At 42.7% G+C, this 18,320-nt stretch overlaps 1 protein-coding gene across 1 annotated transcript in view; it reads right to left on the bottom strand.

Moving 5' to 3' along the window:
* Positions 1 to 18,320, bottom strand: part of LOC135088194 (uncharacterized) — a 36,401-nt gene that overhangs the window by 17,618 nt on the left and 463 nt on the right. The window contains exons 2-27 of the mRNA XM_063983085.1: positions 17,918 to 18,092; positions 17,663 to 17,827; positions 17,437 to 17,583; positions 16,631 to 16,858; positions 15,998 to 16,053; positions 15,788 to 15,920; positions 15,574 to 15,711; positions 15,339 to 15,468; positions 14,951 to 15,099; positions 14,160 to 14,296; positions 13,743 to 13,873; positions 13,238 to 13,373; positions 12,984 to 13,101; positions 11,513 to 11,629; positions 11,241 to 11,372; positions 9,851 to 9,929; positions 9,562 to 9,692; positions 8,875 to 9,032; positions 8,331 to 8,513; positions 3,954 to 4,111; positions 3,633 to 3,759; positions 2,217 to 2,348; positions 1,662 to 1,807; positions 1,039 to 1,180; positions 658 to 793; positions 336 to 550 (exon numbers count right to left, since the gene is read on the bottom strand). Of these exons, the coding sequence (XP_063839155.1) occupies positions 336 to 550; positions 658 to 793; positions 1,039 to 1,180; positions 1,662 to 1,807; positions 2,217 to 2,348; positions 3,633 to 3,759; positions 3,954 to 4,111; positions 8,331 to 8,513; positions 8,875 to 9,032; positions 9,562 to 9,692; positions 9,851 to 9,929; positions 11,241 to 11,372; positions 11,513 to 11,629; positions 12,984 to 13,101; positions 13,238 to 13,373; positions 13,743 to 13,873; positions 14,160 to 14,296; positions 14,951 to 15,099; positions 15,339 to 15,468; positions 15,574 to 15,711; positions 15,788 to 15,920; positions 15,998 to 16,053; positions 16,631 to 16,858; positions 17,437 to 17,583; positions 17,663 to 17,827; positions 17,918 to 18,092 (3,699 nt within the window). The remainder of the gene's footprint in view (positions 1 to 335; positions 551 to 657; positions 794 to 1,038; positions 1,181 to 1,661; positions 1,808 to 2,216; positions 2,349 to 3,632; positions 3,760 to 3,953; positions 4,112 to 8,330; positions 8,514 to 8,874; positions 9,033 to 9,561; positions 9,693 to 9,850; positions 9,930 to 11,240; positions 11,373 to 11,512; positions 11,630 to 12,983; positions 13,102 to 13,237; positions 13,374 to 13,742; positions 13,874 to 14,159; positions 14,297 to 14,950; positions 15,100 to 15,338; positions 15,469 to 15,573; positions 15,712 to 15,787; positions 15,921 to 15,997; positions 16,054 to 16,630; positions 16,859 to 17,436; positions 17,584 to 17,662; positions 17,828 to 17,917; positions 18,093 to 18,320) is intronic.

The following is an 18,320-nucleotide window of genomic DNA, read 5'->3' as shown; positions in this document are numbered from 1 at the left end:
TCTGTTACTTTTCACATAAACCCTTGAACAGGTTTAGAGGAAGGATAGATAGGATACTTTGAAATTCAGGGTAAAAATAGGATACTTTTGTATCCCGGATTCCCAGTACTTGAAAAGGGAAATACGTGCGTCATAAAAAAAATCTGTGACTAACTGGAATTCAGGCGAGGCAAGGTGCAGGTAAGTAAAGCTAAAGTAAAAATGGAGCAATACGACTTTAAGCGGATACTGTACTTGAGATCACAACTTCCATTTAGAACCTATTTTACAGTAGCTAATAGCGTGCAAGTTGTTGAGCGTTTGACCTTCTGCATGTATCCTGTTTTGTCACCAACCTGCCGCGTGTAAGCTTGGCTATAACAGTGGAGTCAGCACTGGGCTCGGTTTCGGAGGACATGCGCACGTCGACGGAGCCGTAGTCGACGAAGTAGATGCAGCCGATGACGTCATTTTCCTCCACCAGGCGCATGTCCCGCAGGAAATACAGGCTGCGCACCGCTCGCCCCACCATGCGCAAGAGTGACACGTCACAGTCAGAGAGAAGAGGGCACTGGGCAAGAGTACATACTTATATAAACAATGAAAAAACGAGTGTCCTAAATTTTTTTTGCAGTCGCACTTGGACTGTAACAAAATAATGCTGGAGCTACACCCTACCCTAGCGAAAACAGGTCCGTAGATGTGCAGTATGGCGTCGGTGCGCAGTGTGATCTGGTCGCACAGCTTCAGAACGTTGGTGTAGTCCACTCCGCCCATCTTGTCCCAGTTGTACTCGTAGTAACTGATCACTTCCCTGCAGGTTGAGGTAACAAGGAAATATGACGTTGATTTTCTTTCCTGCTTATTAAAACTCTTAGTTCGAGAAAGTAAGTTTCAAGTTACTAGACTTTTCATGCTATAACAATAGTTAGACATTACTTTAATCATTTATTAAACCAGAAGTACCAGAACGTTTTCAATAAATCACATGAAATCTTTAACTTTTCATTCATTGAGCATTGTAAATACTTCTTGATGGCAAAACAAAATTAAACCTACTTCTGCAGCTTCTTGTTAAGTTTCTCCCGGCGCATGAAGACGAGGATGTCCTTGATGTGCTCCTGGTAGGCGGCCAGCTCCTTGTTCACGTTGGCGCGGATGCTGATGATGCGCACCGAGAAGTACGTCGTGATCATCGCGCCTGCGCAACCAAATCTCTGTGAGACTGCAGCTGCTCTACTTCACTTTACTTTATGAATACTCTACTCTTATGAATCAACGAATTATAAAGTGTTAAAAGGTTTTCCAACACAGCGTTTGGCTACGATTCCATCAGAGATGTGCTACGAAGATAAGGTTTTCCAACACAGCGTTTGGCTACGATTCCATCAGAGATGTGCTACAAAGATGAGTGGAACGAGGATGTGTTTCCACCAGAAATGTGCTAGGAAAATAGGCGGTGCGAAGATGTGTAGCTAAGCTATGAAACGATGCGCAGTCTGCGCAGCGCGTGGTGAGTGAGATGAGTGGTGCGAGGATACGTAGCGGGCTCATTTCAGATAATAAAAGCTATTCAGCTATTGAGCAATAGCAGAATTTGAGCGGTGCACATGCGGTGTTTAACATTAATTAATTTTTACATTGGGTCAAAATCGTAAAAGGAGAGTTCATAAAGTACATACCAATGACCATCCCCACGAAGAGTATCTCCATGAGCTGGAAGTTGCTGGGGTTGAAGCTGTTGTAGCCGGTGGTGGTGGTCTCGTATACCACCCAGAAGTGCGTCGCCAGGTGCAGGTTGAACGGTGTCTCCGTCATGTTGAAGCGAACTGTATTCATGACATAACATCAAGTCTTTCTTTGAACGTATAATGAAAATAGACGGCCAACTGGGAATGCCATGGGTTTGATTGTACTCGTCTCCTCACACCCTCGTCAGGTCACATTTTAAGTGACATAGAATATCGTGTAGAAGCAAAAGAAAACAGACGGACAGACAGACATGACGAAACTATAAGGGTTCCTTGTCAGGACTACGGAACCCGGAAATGGAAATAACCCTCCTTCTGGCGCAGTCGGGTTTTATGCTAGAAAGATGGGCCCTGGCTCATACAGAGATAAACAGGACTGAACTCTGAACTGAGCGTAGTGTGCCCTTCTTCGATGTTTTATTCTAAAACTAATTGTTTAACAAATCACAGCACTAACAAGTGTTGCTAAAGAGGTTGACCCAAGATCCGCCTTGGTCCGCTAGCGGTACTATGAGCCAGCTGTCACTGTTCTCGGAGTGGAAGATGTTCACCGAATTGAAAACCATGAAGCAGGTCAGGGCGTTCAGCAGTGCCAGGAACAGAGGAATTGCTTTGAGCCTGGAATAAATGATAGCCTGAAGTATATTTGCTACTTGAACTGTGCATACTTCTGGTACTGTCCAGTCTTCCCTTTACACAAAGAGTAAAACGGGCACTAAGGAAAGGTATCACTGCGCTATAAAGACCCGGATCTAAAGCGTAACATACCATAAATAGTTACAATCATAGTTCTTATACAATGTGTCCGGGCTTGTAGTGATCAAACTTTAAGGGCAAAATCTAGGGACAATTTTATCGATAAAAATACTTCAAATTTGGGGCCTGACCCATTTCTCGAAAAATTACATCGATTTAAGTTTTTAATTTTTAGTTTACACCTCTTCTTTAAAAAACAAGTGAAAGCGTGGGTAGCTTAACATTAATATGCAAATATTTTATATCATGCGATAGCCAATAAAATTATCTATTAGTAGAAGAAGAAAACAGACACAAATTTCATACATTTTATGGGAGTAAGAATGGATTTAATTAGAAAAATATTTACTTTTTTCACTTCTTTTTCAGTTATTTTCCAACACAAGAAAAACCAGGTCGTTAAGGTATGTTTTATTTGCATTGTATTTTTAGTATTTGAGCTATTCTACAAAACGAATGTAAATTTATTAGTCTATGTCTATTAGTTTCGACGTAATTGTTGAACAAAGATACCCCTTCCCAGCGGTTTCCATAGTAATCGGAATAGGTTGTGTGATTCTTTCAGGCAGTGCATTTTCGCATGTCGCGTGCGCTATGGAAACCGCTGGGAAGGGGTTATTTTTGTTCAACAATTACGTCGAAACGAATAGACGTAGACTAATAAATTTACATTCGTTTTGTAGAATAGCTCAAATACTAATAATACAATGCAAATAAAACATACCTTAACGACCTGGTTTTTCTTGTGTTGGAAAATAACTGAAAAAGAAGTGAAAAAAGTAATGTATTTTTCTAATTCAATCCATTCTTACTCCCATAAAATGTATGAAATTTGTGTCTGTTTTCTTCTTCTACTAATAGATAATTTTATTGGCTATCGCATGATATAAAATTTTTGCCTATTAATGTTAAGCTACCCACGCTTTCACTTGTTTTTTAAAGAAGAGGTGTAAACTAAAAATTAAAAACTTAAATCGATGTAATTTATCGAGAAATGGGTCAAGCCCCAAATTTGAAGTATTTTCATCGATAAAATTGTTCATAGATTACGCCTTTTAAGTTTGATCACTACATGCCCGGACACACTGTATAGTTTTCATTAACAGTCAAATATTTGCCTCTGAGACACGCAACAAAGTCACTCACACAAGCAGCAAGTCCCTCCTCCCGATCTTGTTCTCGAGCGCGATCATGGCGCTGGGCAGCCGGTACAGCTGCAGCAGCCGGTTCAGCATCAGCAGCTGCCGGGACTGCGTCAGTCTGTAGTTATTCTCTGGAAATTCCTTGGGCGTTCACATTTTCCAAGCAAGAAGTTAGTTATTCTTTGTGTCTCTGCAGAAATGGACTGGATGGGTTTTTATTGGCATTCAAACTGTAAATCCTGGCTACACAGGAGTTGCGTCACAGACCGGTATTACTGTAGCGTATCACCAAAACAGGAGAAGATCATGATGAAGTGACACTTACCAAATGACTCCCTGTGAGGAGACTCGAGGAACTCCAGAGGCATGCAGGCCATCATATCGGCGAAGAAAGCACCTTTCACGTAGTGCGCCGCGGTACTGGTGGGATGGTATACTAATACGCCTTGCTCGTTGAAGTAGCCTACCAGCATGCGCTGTAATCTGAAAATAAATAAAATATCTAATATAGTCCAGTCAATAAAGCATTATAGATGGAAAACTGTAGAACACAATTTTTGACCTCGGGACTTTATTTAGCCTAGTTAGGAGGTGAACATAGCAAAAGTCCCCGCCCTTAGCCCTTGAGCCGGCGGGGAGAGGGGGGTTTAAAGGTACCACTTTTCGGTTTTTCGCTTAATCCTCGGAAACTATGCGTCCTAGTGACATGACTACTATGAACCAAATAAAGCTTATTCAATTTGCTACAGGAGAGACCGTCAAGTTTTTCTATATCTTGTATAGTTTTTGCGGCATCTGCTCTAGAAGGTCTGTAAAATTGGAAATTTTATTTTTGTCTTATGTGTTTCTATCAGGAGAAAATCGACTAAATCAACATTGAGCAAACACTATAGACATGCGGGAGCATGTTAAGCCTAGTTCCAGGGAGGGGACTGCACCGTGCGTATATTTAGACGAACCAATTGTAGCCACTTTTGACTCCTCATCATTCAAAAACTACTGTGCATTAACACTTCAAATTTGGCTCATATGCTGAGACTTGCAAGATATACATCAGCTTCAAATTTCATAAATATGCCTTAAACGGTTCTTTAGGTATTGACGTCCAAAAATCTACATGTCTGACCTATAGACCAAATTCTTAACCACTTCCAGATGACCTCGAAGGTTCAAATTTTGCATCCAGAAAGGTAGTTATGTAAATACAAAGGAACAAATAAAAAACCAGTAAATTTTAACATTTCACAGGTGATAGATAGATTTTAGTGTCCTAAATGTCGATTTTTGAACGTCAATACCTAAATAACCGTTTGAGGTATATTTATGAAATTTGAAGCTGATGTATATCTTGCAAGTCTCAATACATGAGCCAAATTTGAAGTGTTAATGCACAGTACTTTTTGAATGATGAGGAGTTAAATGTGGCTACAATTGGTTCGTCTAAATATATGCACTGTGCAGTCCCCTCCCTGGAACTAGGCTTAACATGCTCCCGCATGTCTATAGTGTTTGCTCAATGTTGATTTAGTTGATTTTCTCCTGATAGGAACATATAAGACAAAAATAAAATTTCCAATTTTACAGACCTTCGAGAGCAGATGCCGCAAAAACTATACAAGATATAGAAAAACTTGACGGTCTCGCCTGTAGCAAATTGAATAAGCTTTATTTGGTTCCTAGTAGTCATGTCACTAGGACGCATAGATTCCGAGGATTAAGCGAAAAACCGAAAAGTGGTACCTTTAAACCCCCCTCCCCCCGCCGGCTCAAGGGCTAAGGGCGGGGACTTTTGCTATGTTCACCTCCTAACTAGGCTAAATAAAGTCCCGAGGTCAGAAATTGTGTTCCACGGATTTCTCTCTACACCGTCGTTAAGGCATTCCTTGACTGGACTAATAATATACTGACGAGAATAAATTTGGTATTTGACACCAGTAAACAATAGGTAATTATGCACGAGTCTTCGTCTTCTAACTTTTTGGACTTGAGCCATCCACCCCATTAAACACTAAGACTACTACTGGGGTTGATGAAACACTTTTTTCCATTCTCTCCGTTGACGGGACAGAAGCACCGGGGTGCCTGGCACTAAAAGAAGATCTTACTACAACTTATTCTCTTCTAGCTAACGTTGTCTGCTGTTAGCGTGGTTCCTATTCCTACAACATCCTAGATTAAGGGAGTAATAATTATGGAACATCATTCATCTCCATCCCATCCTATCTGGCCAACGTGGAAATTGTAAGCTTATTCCTCCATTTGCCTGTTAAATTATAGTGGATCTTCCTCCTGGGAATACTAAGTGATCTGATGATAATGCCAGTTATCTCTTACATGTCGAAGTAAGCAGATAAGTCCAGCAGCCAGAAGTAGTAGAGGCCAGGCCACTGCAGGACGGGAACACGATGGCGGACAGCAGCGCGGAGACTGCCCAGTACTACTCGTACTCGTAACGCACCAGGTAGTCGCTCACATGTCGAAGTAAGCAGATAAGTCCAGCAGCCAGGAGAAGTAGTAGAGGCCGGGCCACTACAACACCCGGTAGGACTAGGAGTAGGACGGGAACACGATGGCGGACAGCAGCGCGCAGACTGCCCAGTACCACTCGTACTCGTAACGCACCAGGTAGTCGCTTACATGTCGAAGTAAGCAGATAAGTCCAGTAGTCAGGAGAAGTAGTAGAGGCCGGGCCACTGCAGCACCAGGTAGGAGTAGGACGGGAACGCGATGGCGGACAGCAGCGCGCAGACAGCCCAGTACCAGCACAGAATAAGTAATAGTACAGGTACAGAAGGATTACTCCGCAAGACGATTTAAATAAATGCGAGTCTTGCTACGACGCGATACAGTGGAATTCAGCTCGCACAGCACTACGTACCTACAATTTTATTCACCTACAAGTTTTGTCTCTTTCTATCGCGTGCCTCTGAACTCTTCTTACGCTGTTAGGGTTGCTGTCTAGTAGTGTCTAGTAAAAAAATAATTAATCTACTTATTTGTTATGAGGTACGTATGTAGGTAAGTACGCATTCATTATGGAAAACCTTGGGAGAGGCCTTTGCCCAGCAGTGGACGTCATTTATTTTGGCTGAAACGAACGAACGCATTCTGAGCAGTAGTCATGGTAGGTTAGGTTCCTATACTATCCTAAGAATTATTGATTACCTACATGGTCAACATACCTTTCAGCATCTTTGGGAAGCGAAAAAAAAGATAAATCCGGTAGATTTCTTTTCTAATTTAAACACCAGAACGCCGCACAATAATATTTCTTTCTCTTTATGTCCATTCTTAAATAATACTTCGATCATAGAATTAGTTACTACAACGCACGCCAGCGTCCTGACGGGCGCGCGCGTGACACTCGACTGATATAATACCCGCCGGCGGGGCGCTTCGCTGTAGGTAATTATCGGATGTACCGCGCGGAGTGAGCCAGGCCTGGTACCAGGTAGTCGCTTACATGTCGAAGTAAGCAGATAAGTCCAGCAGCCAGGAGAAGTAGTAGAGGCCGGGCCACTGCAGCACCAGGTAGGAGTAGGACGGGAACACGATGGCGGACAGCAGCGCGCAGACTGCCCAGCACCACTCGTACTCGTAACGCACCAGGTAGTCGCTTACATGTCGAAGTAAGCAGATAAGTCCAGCAGCCAGGAGAAGTAGTAGAGGCCGGGCCACTGCAGCACCAGGTAGGAGTAGGACGGGAACACGATGGCGGACAGCAGCGCGCAGACTACGCAGCACCACTCGTACTCGTAACGCACCAGGTAGTCGCTTACATGTCGAAGTAAGCAGATAAGTCCAGCAACCAGGAGAAGTAGTAGAGGCCGGGCCACTGCAGCACCAGGTAGGAGTAGGACGGGAACACGATGGCGGACAGCAGCGCGCAGACTGCCCAGTACCACTCCTACGTAACGCACCAGGTAGTCGCTTACATGTCGAAGTAAGCAGATAAGTCCAGCAGCCAGAAGTAGTAGAAGCCGGGCCACTGCAGCACCAGGTAGGAGAAGGACGGGAACACGATGGCGGACAGCAGCGCGCAGACTGCCCAGTACCACTCGTACTCGTAACGCACCAGGCAGTCGCTTACATGTCGAAGTAAGCAGATAAGTCCAGCAGCCAGGAGAAGTAGTAAAGGCCGGGCCTCTGCAGCACCAGGTAGGAGTAGGACGGGAACACGATGGCGGACAGCAGCGCGCAGACTGCCCAGTACCAGGTAGTCACTTACATGTCGAAGTAAGCAGATAAGTCCAGCAGCCAGGAGAAGTAGTAGAGGCCGGGCCACTGCAGCACCAGGTAGGAGTAGGACAGGAACACGATGGCGGACAGCAGCGCGCAGACTACGCAGCACCACTCGTACTCGTAACGCACCAGGTAGTCGCTTACATGTCGAAGTAAGCAGATAAGTCCAGCAGCCAGGAGAAGTAGTAAAGGCCGGGCCACTGCAGCACCAGGTAGGAGTAGGACGGGAACACGATGGCGGACAGCAGCGCGCAGACTACGCAGCACCACTCGTACTCGTAACGCACCAGGTAGTCGCTTACATGTCGAAGTAAGCAGATAAGTCCAGCAGCCAGGAGAAGTAGTAGAGGCCGGGCCACTGCAGCACCAGGTAGGAGTAGGACAGGAACACGATGGCGGACAGCAGCGCGCAGACTACGCAGCACCACTCGTACTCGTAACGCACCAGGTAGTCGCTTACATGTCGAAGTAAGCAGATAAGTCCAGCAGCCAGGAGAAGTAGTAGAGGCCGGGCCACTGCAGCACCAGGTAGGAGTAGGACGGGAACACGATGGCGGACAGCAGCGCGCAGAAGGCGCGGCACCACTCGTAGCGCAACAGGTAGTCGCCGTCGGGACGGATGGTGAAGCGCGGGAATATGTATCTGGGGGGAGAAACACCGGTCCAACGTGCATAACTTTAATAAAAGACGGCGAGCTCTAAAATGTAGGGCTATTCCTGTTACTTTGACAGACTCAGATTTTTTCACTCATTAGAAATTTCATTATTTTGCTGTTCCTGGGGTTTATTAAGAAAAGCTCACAAATAGATAGGTAAGTCATGTGAAACTTACAATTGCCGATAGTAAGAAAGAAAAAAGTTTAATTAATTTGACTACGTAAAACATTCGTTTCGTTCGACTTGTTCGGCTCGGATTTGTCAATGGGATTTAGAAACCATTTTCATGACCCAAAATGTACAGAGGAAAACTATTATACCTACATATGTATACTAAACAAAATTACCTGAGTATAGAAAAGTATCCGAGCCTGTTGAAGGGATGCAGGAACGCGAAGTCCTCCTCGTACTTGCGCGGGAGTCGGAACCGCATCATGTTGGGCGCCTTCTCCGGCGCCTCGTAGCGAAGGAACGACTCGCGTCTCACTGCCAGCCGACCGAACTCCTGGCCAAGTTAAAATCAAAGTTATAAGCTTGAAAATAAGACTGGTGGACCAAATAACAAGGACAAACTGGTAAGCAAAAGCTAACGAACTCTACTATTAGCCGCCCGAACTCTTGGTCAAAGTACAGTCAATGTTTTAGCCTAGAGTTTAAACTGTCAAATAAGTTATTCAATAAAGAATTTATTTATTTTATTTAATGTCACAAGTCTGAAAATTAGGCTGGGTTGCACCATCTTACTTTATCTTTGACAAACGTCAAAAACCTGTCAAACTCCATACAAATAGCACCGGTTATCGTCATAGTTACGGTCAAAGTTAGGTGGTGCAACTCAGCCTAAGACTGGTAAAGCCAATGATATTATAGAACTATAATATCATTGGGTAAAGCAAACAAAAAGGATGACGAACTCTAATAAAGCTGGTAAAGCAAAAGCACTGGTAACACTATGTTTTTATTGGCTGCTGAAACCATTTGTGCCTAACGGAGACCCAGATTTTTTTCACTTGTAAGTGGTGTTGTGGGCTTACGGGTTGCTCCTTAGCGAATTCAACCGCATCCTTGATCTTGGGCAGCCTCATGGCCTTGGACAGCACTTTCGTCGAGATCGTGAACACCTGCACGTGGGTCACCGCTCTCACGGTGTAGTAAGCTGGTACACCTGTATACAGATTTTTCAGCAACTTATATCGTCTAACTAATCCAGTAGTTGTTAGGTACAATACAATAAGGCCGTGCCCTTATCAGACCACCGTGTATTGTCAGAGTTTCAGTTTTCGGTTCGATTTTTCTAGAATTTGCATTGCTATATTTACTTACGCAGTAAGCACTCGAGAACACCAAAGTGGCTTTTCACGCCGAGAGACCCTACCACTTCTTTTGTGTCAGGATCCACAATCTATAAAAGAACAAGAAATATAGGTACATAAAATAGCTGCCAATGGTCAAAAAGTCAAAGTCAAAGTCAAAATTTGTGCACGACGGACGGCCTCCGAATAGAAAACGTAAAATAGCTGTAAATAATTGTTTCGTTTTTGTTTCATAGTTGTTTCATTTTTATTTCGTTTTATAAAGTTTGTATAGTTTAAATGTCGATAACTTCGTAATACAGTCCACTTTCTCTTTGTTGGTTCGCAATTAGTTCTCAGTTAATGTGTAAAGTCTCTAATTAATTACTAATTAATAGACGTATGTGATATTGGAGATGTATAAATCATAGTTTATTTTAGAAAACCATAGAAATGTATAATTTGATAGCCCTTTGTTTTATGTATATCGATTAAACCTGTAATTTCGCATAGTTATGTATGTCGAGTCGTATTTATAATATGTACCTACATTAGAAAGATAATTATGTATAGATCTTTATAGTTATTTACTTTTCATTGGTGATAATCTTAATTAGCCATAAAGGCAATTAATGTAAAATAGTGTGGCCAAATGAGCCCTATTTTTTGTACAAATGCTTTATTAGTAATTAACCCTGTACCTGTGTACCTTTATTTACCTATCGAATAGTAAGAAGTAATTTGTCTGAAAATAAATAACATAGATTCCAAAGAATAGTGGAAGAGCTAATTAGAATCCGATAAGAATTAGGTCAAGGTCATAGTTAAAAAATAGGTCACCGAATAGATAAAAAACAGGCTCTCTATACGGTATTGCCGCCCAGGGGGGGTCTAAATTAGACAGAGAGGGCAATAGATTTGCTGTTTCATTAGAGCGAGAGGCAACTAGGTTTTCTCACTCTAATGAAAGTGAATAAATATCGGGGTGCCATCCGGACCCAGTCAGTTCCGCGTTTTCTCCTCAACAAGCTACAACACCAAGCTCTCGCCACTGCTCCGAGGAATCGGTCACAGTCTCAACCACAACCGAGTTATTATTTCTGCGCTCCCCGCCCCCTTCGTCTCGCTCTCCCGCTCGCGCTGCACCCCGCATCGCGCCGTGTCGGCGTACGGTATCAAGGGTCCGCACAGGGTTGCAACCCCATACCGTCCGGCACAAAATTTCTTTATTTGTTTAGACTAATAAATAGTTCTTACAAATCGTCATTTTGCTCTTAAGGAGCCTCTACATGTCTCATAATCTTTTTACCCTACCAGCGCTTCGAGACCAACATTTGGCAAGTGCTGAGAAGAAGCGCCGCAACAAACTCAGTCACCACTGTCTGCCGGTATTACAGGTAGATATTAAATTATCTACCTACCTCACAAATGCCCTGTTTGATGAGGTAGATCTCGTTGCTGATGTCTCCGGTGTTTAAGAGGATCTCGTTTGGAGTCGTGTAGAACAACTTTGCTTTAGAGGATACATTCTTCAGCTCCTCTTTGTTGAGTAACTAAGATAAATAATTATAACAATGAAGTAATTAAGGTTCACTTATTATTAACTTTCTAGTCTTTAGCCTGTCTGTTGAATTTAAACGCGGTTGGTCTAGGCAGAATTATTACTTTACCTAATGTAAAATTATGATATTACCTTCATAAAGGGTATACTGAGCAAGTACTTGCTCCTCTGTCTGGTCACGATGTTCTGGTACACGTGAGGAGGCAGGTCGTAGAAGATCGAGGTCTTTCTATTCGTCATTGAGTACGCCTAAAAAACATTTAAAATCGATTGTTTCTAAGGATGTACAACTAGTTTTTTATCATCATTAACACGTTGAGTGCGAAACCAGGTCTATAGACCTTGTGTACGTCTCGCTTACCGTGCGGCTAAGAAAATTATAGTCTTCCTTGTCGTGCGAAAGGCATAACTTCAATTGGGTCCGGTGTAGGAAAGTGATGAATATATATCTATGATGTATTCTTAAAATATAATCCAATGATGTACCTACCTTAATACCAGGTTTTTAGACCTGGTACCGCACGGAAGTAATAAAATGTCTTCACAATGCGAAACCAGGTCGAAGCACCTTGTACCCTGCGCACCTGGTACCGCACCCCACGCTAGCTTCGTGCAGCCAGTGTTGCCTCGCATTCGTAAGAAACGCAAATGTCGACATGGCGTCAAGAGAAACAAACAAAATCAAAACTGCAAATTGATTATAATTTAATTTGCTACACGATTGCTAATTTAAATAATGTTTTTCGTGACAAACATTTGAAGTTGTAACTAAATGTTATTAAATAATATGTTTTCTTTAAATATAGCTTATTTAAGTATTTATGCACGTATGTCTTATTTGTAAAATATTTAGACTAAATTATTAAAACATCTTTGTTTGTTACTTTTTAAAATTTTTATTAAAACTTAATTTAAACTATCGATATTTGTATTTCACATCCCTAGAATACCCACCAGACTTCCCTACTTCAGTGCGGCACAGGGTGCATAAGCCTTGTATTTTGAATATAGCTATAATTTTTATACTAAACAAGTTATTCACGAACGCCTTCAGGTGTATGTCAATAAATGCATTATTATTAATATTCAAAGAAAAAAAACACAATATCTATTAACATGAAGCCAAAAATAAAATTAATATATCTTAAATATTACAAGGTCTTTAAACCTTGTGCCGCCACAATGTAAGTTTTAATACCAGGTTTACCGACCTTGTACCGAAGGAATGGAAAGTATTAGAAAGTTACTGCCGCAGCAAAGGTGTTAAGTCAGCCGTTTGGTGTAGTGGTTCGAAACGGGCTACTATTCCGGAGGTAGCGGGTTCGATTCCCGCACAGTACAAACATTTGTGTGCATGAACATATTTGTTTGTATTGGACTGGGTGTTTTCTATGTATAATAAGTATGTATTTACAAAAAAAAAAAGTATTTAAGTATGTTTATATCCGTTGTCTAGTACCCATAGTACAAGCTTTGCTTAGTTTGGGACTAGAAGCGCAGTGTAAAATGTCTAAGGATATTTATTTATTTATTATTTATTTATTGAAGTTGGTTGAATTACATTTTCAGTAGGGTATGAATGAGTAAATCTACTTATACACACCTTATCCGTATACCAGCATAGCTGCAAGTAAGTGATAAACCTTTGTCTGAGCTGCTCATCCACTTCATTCCTAATAAGAAAGTCTTTGACATTCGCAATACAAGAATCGTAGTCTTCTCTGAAAATCCAAACAAATAAATTTTAAGGCTCGACAAGAAAGCAGTCTTGTGAGCGACTTATTTCTCTCTTTGTTCATCCTCCGTCACATTTTTTGCGGTTAATTAATATTGTTATAATACTGATTGAGCACAAACCTCAGTGCCGTAGTAACCATGATGGTGGCCGAATATACCGCCTCGATGAAAATATGCAGCACGATACAAATCTCCAGCACCACCATAGTGTACAAAACGCTGTGCCAGTTCTCCACTCCAAACGGCTCCATGTGAGCTACAAAAGGAATGAATCCGCATTCACAGTTAATTTTAAAACTAGTTGATTTAACTAAGCTTTTAGCTTAGGCGCAGACCACTGACTTTTAGTTGGCCGATAGTTGGGCCCGATTTTTATTTGTACGAAGAATCAGCCGATATCAAATCGGTGTAATGTGCGCACTTTCATACATCTCCATACTGATTAACATCCCGACCCAATTATCGGCTAAAGTCGGTGGTCGGCGCCTTGGCTTAAGCTTAAGCTAAGAAAAAAGCTAGAGATACATTGCTCATAACTAGTTGATTAGTAGATCTTAGTATCTAATCTAGGGATACATACACTGAAGTTTAATAAAATACGTGTCCGAATTCTGAATGGACTTACTCGTAAAGGTGATCATGGATATAGCCCAGTAGAGGCCGAAGATGAGCCGGTGCACCACGGTTTCCTCGTCCAGGGTGCTGTTCTTCCAGTACGGAGGGTGCGTGAAGTTGCCCACTAGGCAGTAGTTGAACCTGGAATACAGTATTCGAGACTGGTGTGAGCTGTTAGAAAACCAGTCCCAAATTCCAACACATTTTATAATCAAATATCTCCCATTTGGTATCTTTAGAAGTTATTACACATTGAGAGCCATATTCCTAACAAATGATGAAAACCCTCAGGAATATGGCCACTGAAATCACAACCCTGGTTAAACTGACACGATTTAAAGCACCAAGTAACCTTACCTACCTGGTAATTTACCCTAGAACCCTCTTACTTCCTTCAGAATTATAGTGTAGGTACCAGGGAACCGACCTGAAGCACATAAAGCCCTGCTGTATCGAGGCGATGAGGTAGCACGCGATGACTAGCAGCAGGGTGTAGGACATGAACCGTAACACGTTACTGTTGTACACGCACATCTCCTCCATGGACTTGAGCACTCGGAACACCTAAAAACAAACCAATAGTAAATGAAGGAATCAATGAAATTAAAATATTATTCATTCATCATCTCCATCATAGGTATTGTTTGAACATCGTACTTTTAGAGTCAATGGCTCTATGTACAGACGGGCTTCGTGGTAGTTGTGGAAATAAAATATAATCGAAATACGGGGTAAGTTAGTTAAATTACATACCTATTTTACATTAATATTATTTACAAAGTCGAGTCAAGAGCGAGAGAAAAAAACAAGAGATTGTCGAAATTCCTCGATGAAAAAAGAATTATGTTTTCTTGGTGGCCAGTGTCGCGCCGCCGCGCGGTCAAGGAGTCCTTCTTACTCATGTGGTCCAGCCATATGCGGCGTAGGCGTTATTATCTATCAGCTATAAAAAGTATAGAAGTCTAGTCGCAAAAAAATTACATTAAATGTATGACGGATTGTACAGCGACCCTAGCGGATACTTTCAAGAATTAAAATCATCATAGATTTTTTTTGACGCGCTCATTAGTGACGAAGTTTGAAGTAAATTCACACTAAGCCCTCTGGATAACTAATTTTCTTTTATTTGTTTGACATTGTTATAAGTAAACGCATGATACCTAATGATGCCTTTACGGGACAATAATTTGTCGCCATTTGTTTTTTCTATGCCATTACCTTCGGCAGCCGAAGCAATTTGTTGATCCCAGCAAAGTGGTCAGCAGACTGTATGCACTCGAAGATGGGCAGCGTGCCCACCACGTCTATCACGAACCAGTGGCTGCGCATCTGCTGGGACGACGTCTGGGCGAAGGTTATGGGCACTCCTAAATCAATAAATGTTTAACTATTTTATCGACTTGCTGATAATGAATAAATTAATGGCTGCTGTAGAATAGGACAAAGAAAAGAAGAGGGAAGTTATTAAGGAATTTGTGTCCATATTTCAAACTCTACAATCTCTGAAAGGAGTGTAGGATAGGGTAGTTAAAGAAAAACCTAATCTCCCTCTATAGATATTAGAAACCTAAAAAAAATCTAATTATGTGAAATTAAAATAACGAACCTTCTTCAACGTTAGCGCCAGTCGAAAGGTGCACGATCAAATCAACCAAATAGAGCGCCGTAACCACGTAGTCAAAGAATCTAAATTCCAAAGGCACCGTCTTCTTGAAAATCAGGAAATAGGGGTGCGTCTAGATTAAAAATAAAAGAAACATTATTACCTTAATAAAAACTACCGGTCTTTTAATATGCATCATTATTGTGCCTGCATGTAAATGTAAAATGAAATTCCTTACAAAACAAACGGTGAGAATGACACAGCACATGAAGGAGTGCCAGGCGATCTGCAGGGAAGACCACGGCTGCAGGATGCAGGGGAACGTGGAGCGGAGGCAGATAGCATCGGCCTCGTCAGTCTGCCTTCCATCAGCGCGCTGATAGTTGAGAGAGAATTTACGTAGAGAGAGACAGCCTATCTAAGACAGAGGAATGTAATCGTTTTAGACCTACATTTCTCATAATGTAGCAGCCGGCAATCTCCAGAAATATGTCCCTTCTGTCCAACAGCAGCTTGCCATCTGAGTCGGTGGCTTCCTTCAGAGCCATCAAATTCTTTTTGAAGTGTAAGATACTGCTCTTGTACCTGTAGAGTAATTGTCTGCGTAATTTTAAAGCTTCGAAAAACCAGTAAAATGCGGATGCAGATGAAAATAATCTTACTTGACATCTTCAGGAATTTTCAGGCTATAGTGCTTCTTCACTCTCTCCAAGTGTTCCTGAAATGTAATGGTAAGGCTTTAACATAATAATAGCGGTCACACGTTACAGCAGCCACAATTAAATTTAATACTTGTTGGAGGTCAAGCAGTAGATCATCGCTACATAGGAGATGCAGCGGCAGTAACAACGACAGGTATGTCAGAAAATGCCTCATTTAGTGTCTGAGTTTCTTGCGCTGCTTCTTCTCAGCACTGGCCCATTTATTGTCCTGAAGCAGTGGTAGGGTTAATACTGGGACGTGTAAAAGTGCTTTTTTAAAGCCTACTTACAGAAATAAATGAGTTTTATGAGTTTTTATTTCCTTTAGCGCTCTTGCACACGACGCCGCCACCGCGCCGCCGCCGCGCCTACGCCGCGCCACTACACTGTTCATACGCGCCGCGTAAAGCCCGCCACCGCGCCGTCAAAGCACAATTTCACCGGTCCGGCTTTGACGGCGCGGCGACGGCGCGGTGGCGGCGCGGCAGCGGGCTTCACACGGCGCGTATAAACAGTGCAAAGGCGCGGGGGCGACGCGGGAGCGGCGCGGCGGCGGCGTCGTGTGCAGGAGCGCTTAGTGGCACAAAGACTTACATTAAAAGAAGCCAGTATGATCTGCGTCTGGTGGGTGTCGTGGCCGTACTTGTTGGCGACGCGCCACAGGTCGGGCGCGTGCAGCGCGTGCGCCGTGCAGAAGGTGGCAGCGCGGATCTCCACGTGCGCGCGCGCACATGCTGCGGCCGCGCTGCCCCCGCACCCAGCAACCGCCGTGCCGCGCGTCATGCGAACCACTGCTGTGCTGTCGTCTTCGGCCGACAGCATCTAGGAAATGTCACTAGAGCCGTGTCACACTCGAAATCCTGCTCATCATGCTCTTGGATGGGCAGGACGTCGAGCGTGCCTCATGAACCAAGCTCGGCCAATCTGGACGCGGCTAATGATGAGACGCCCGTTGCTGAAAATACTGAATGTTGCACAAACCATTGCCTGATGATGTCTCACAACAGATTAATTATCGCAGTAATTTTCAAAGGAACTGTCTTTCCTTCAACTCGTTTAAAAATTTATCCTTGTATTGGAATAGACAGTATACATTTGCGACTTTTTTGAAGAATTCTCCAAGTGAAATAAATAATACCTACTATGGTCCTCAAAATTAACAAGACTATGATGTAGAGCAGCGGTTCCCGAAAGGCCGCAAGGGTTCCGTAAAAAATATTATCCCACGTTTCGTGATCGACGTTGTTCGCTCGCACCGACTTGTTTACGCACAAGGGAGGGGCAGGGCGTGCGGGCGAAATAGTACGGGGGTTCCGCTAGGAAAAGTATAATCAATTAGGGTTCCTTGGCAAAAAAAATTGGGATACCCTGATGTAGAGTCATTAAATCACATTTCTCACCTCGATATCTCCATAGGTGATGTAAATGATGGAAGACTTTCTAGTGGTCCTCTTGATGATGGTATCACCGGGAATGTAATGGATGGTATTCATTGTCTTCGCCACTTCAGACAGAAACTGATAGGACAAATCACAGAGGATGCGACTCTGAAAGCCATGGACAATAATTTAGCACCATTTGTAGTTTTATTTCAGTTCTATTTCTTACTAAATGCTGAAAGGTTACCTTTTGCGTGGCCTCAAAGTAGATTTCAGTGTTAACAGTGGCTGGGAGAGTGGGGGGATAAGTAGGAAGGAGCTGTGTGGCTGATACAGCCTTTTGTTTGTGCCAGTACATCTTGTAGAAGGTCTCCACCTTTTCCCGTAGACTAGGAAGCACGTGCGACTCTTTCTACCACAAAATAAAAAAAAAGTTGAATTAACAATTTCATGGCATAACAGATTCTTTATTAGATGACATTACCTATATTAGCACACGTACCATTTCTTTCATAATCAGGCGGTACCTCGCACGGAAAGCTTCTTCTGGCCTCATGTAGATGCTGATGACCAAAGACAAGGAGGCCACGGCAGCTCCAGTCACCACGAGGCACCCGGTGATCATCACCAAGAGACAGGCTATTCGCTCGATATCGTTACTTGGTGCCACTGACGGTCTGGTAATACATAATCATAAGTCGACAACGACACAAAAACGAGCGAGGAGACGTTTTTGAATTTCCTAATAGTTAACCTACTTTCTACTTCTGTATGCTACTCAACAATCAACACAATAGGTAAATTAATCATTTAGCTAGTTACTTTGTAATGACTCATTATACTCATGTCTCATGTGTATACTATTCGTCTTCTGAAACCTTGTTTCTTTCTTTCTCCACATTTTG

Source organism: Ostrinia nubilalis, chromosome 3, assembly GCF_963855985.1.
Source record: "Ostrinia nubilalis chromosome 3, ilOstNubi1.1, whole genome shotgun sequence".
In the NCBI taxonomy this organism is placed as follows: Eukaryota; Metazoa; Arthropoda; class Insecta; order Lepidoptera; family Crambidae; genus Ostrinia; species Ostrinia nubilalis.
This window is presented reverse-complemented; position numbering and strand designations above follow the sequence as displayed.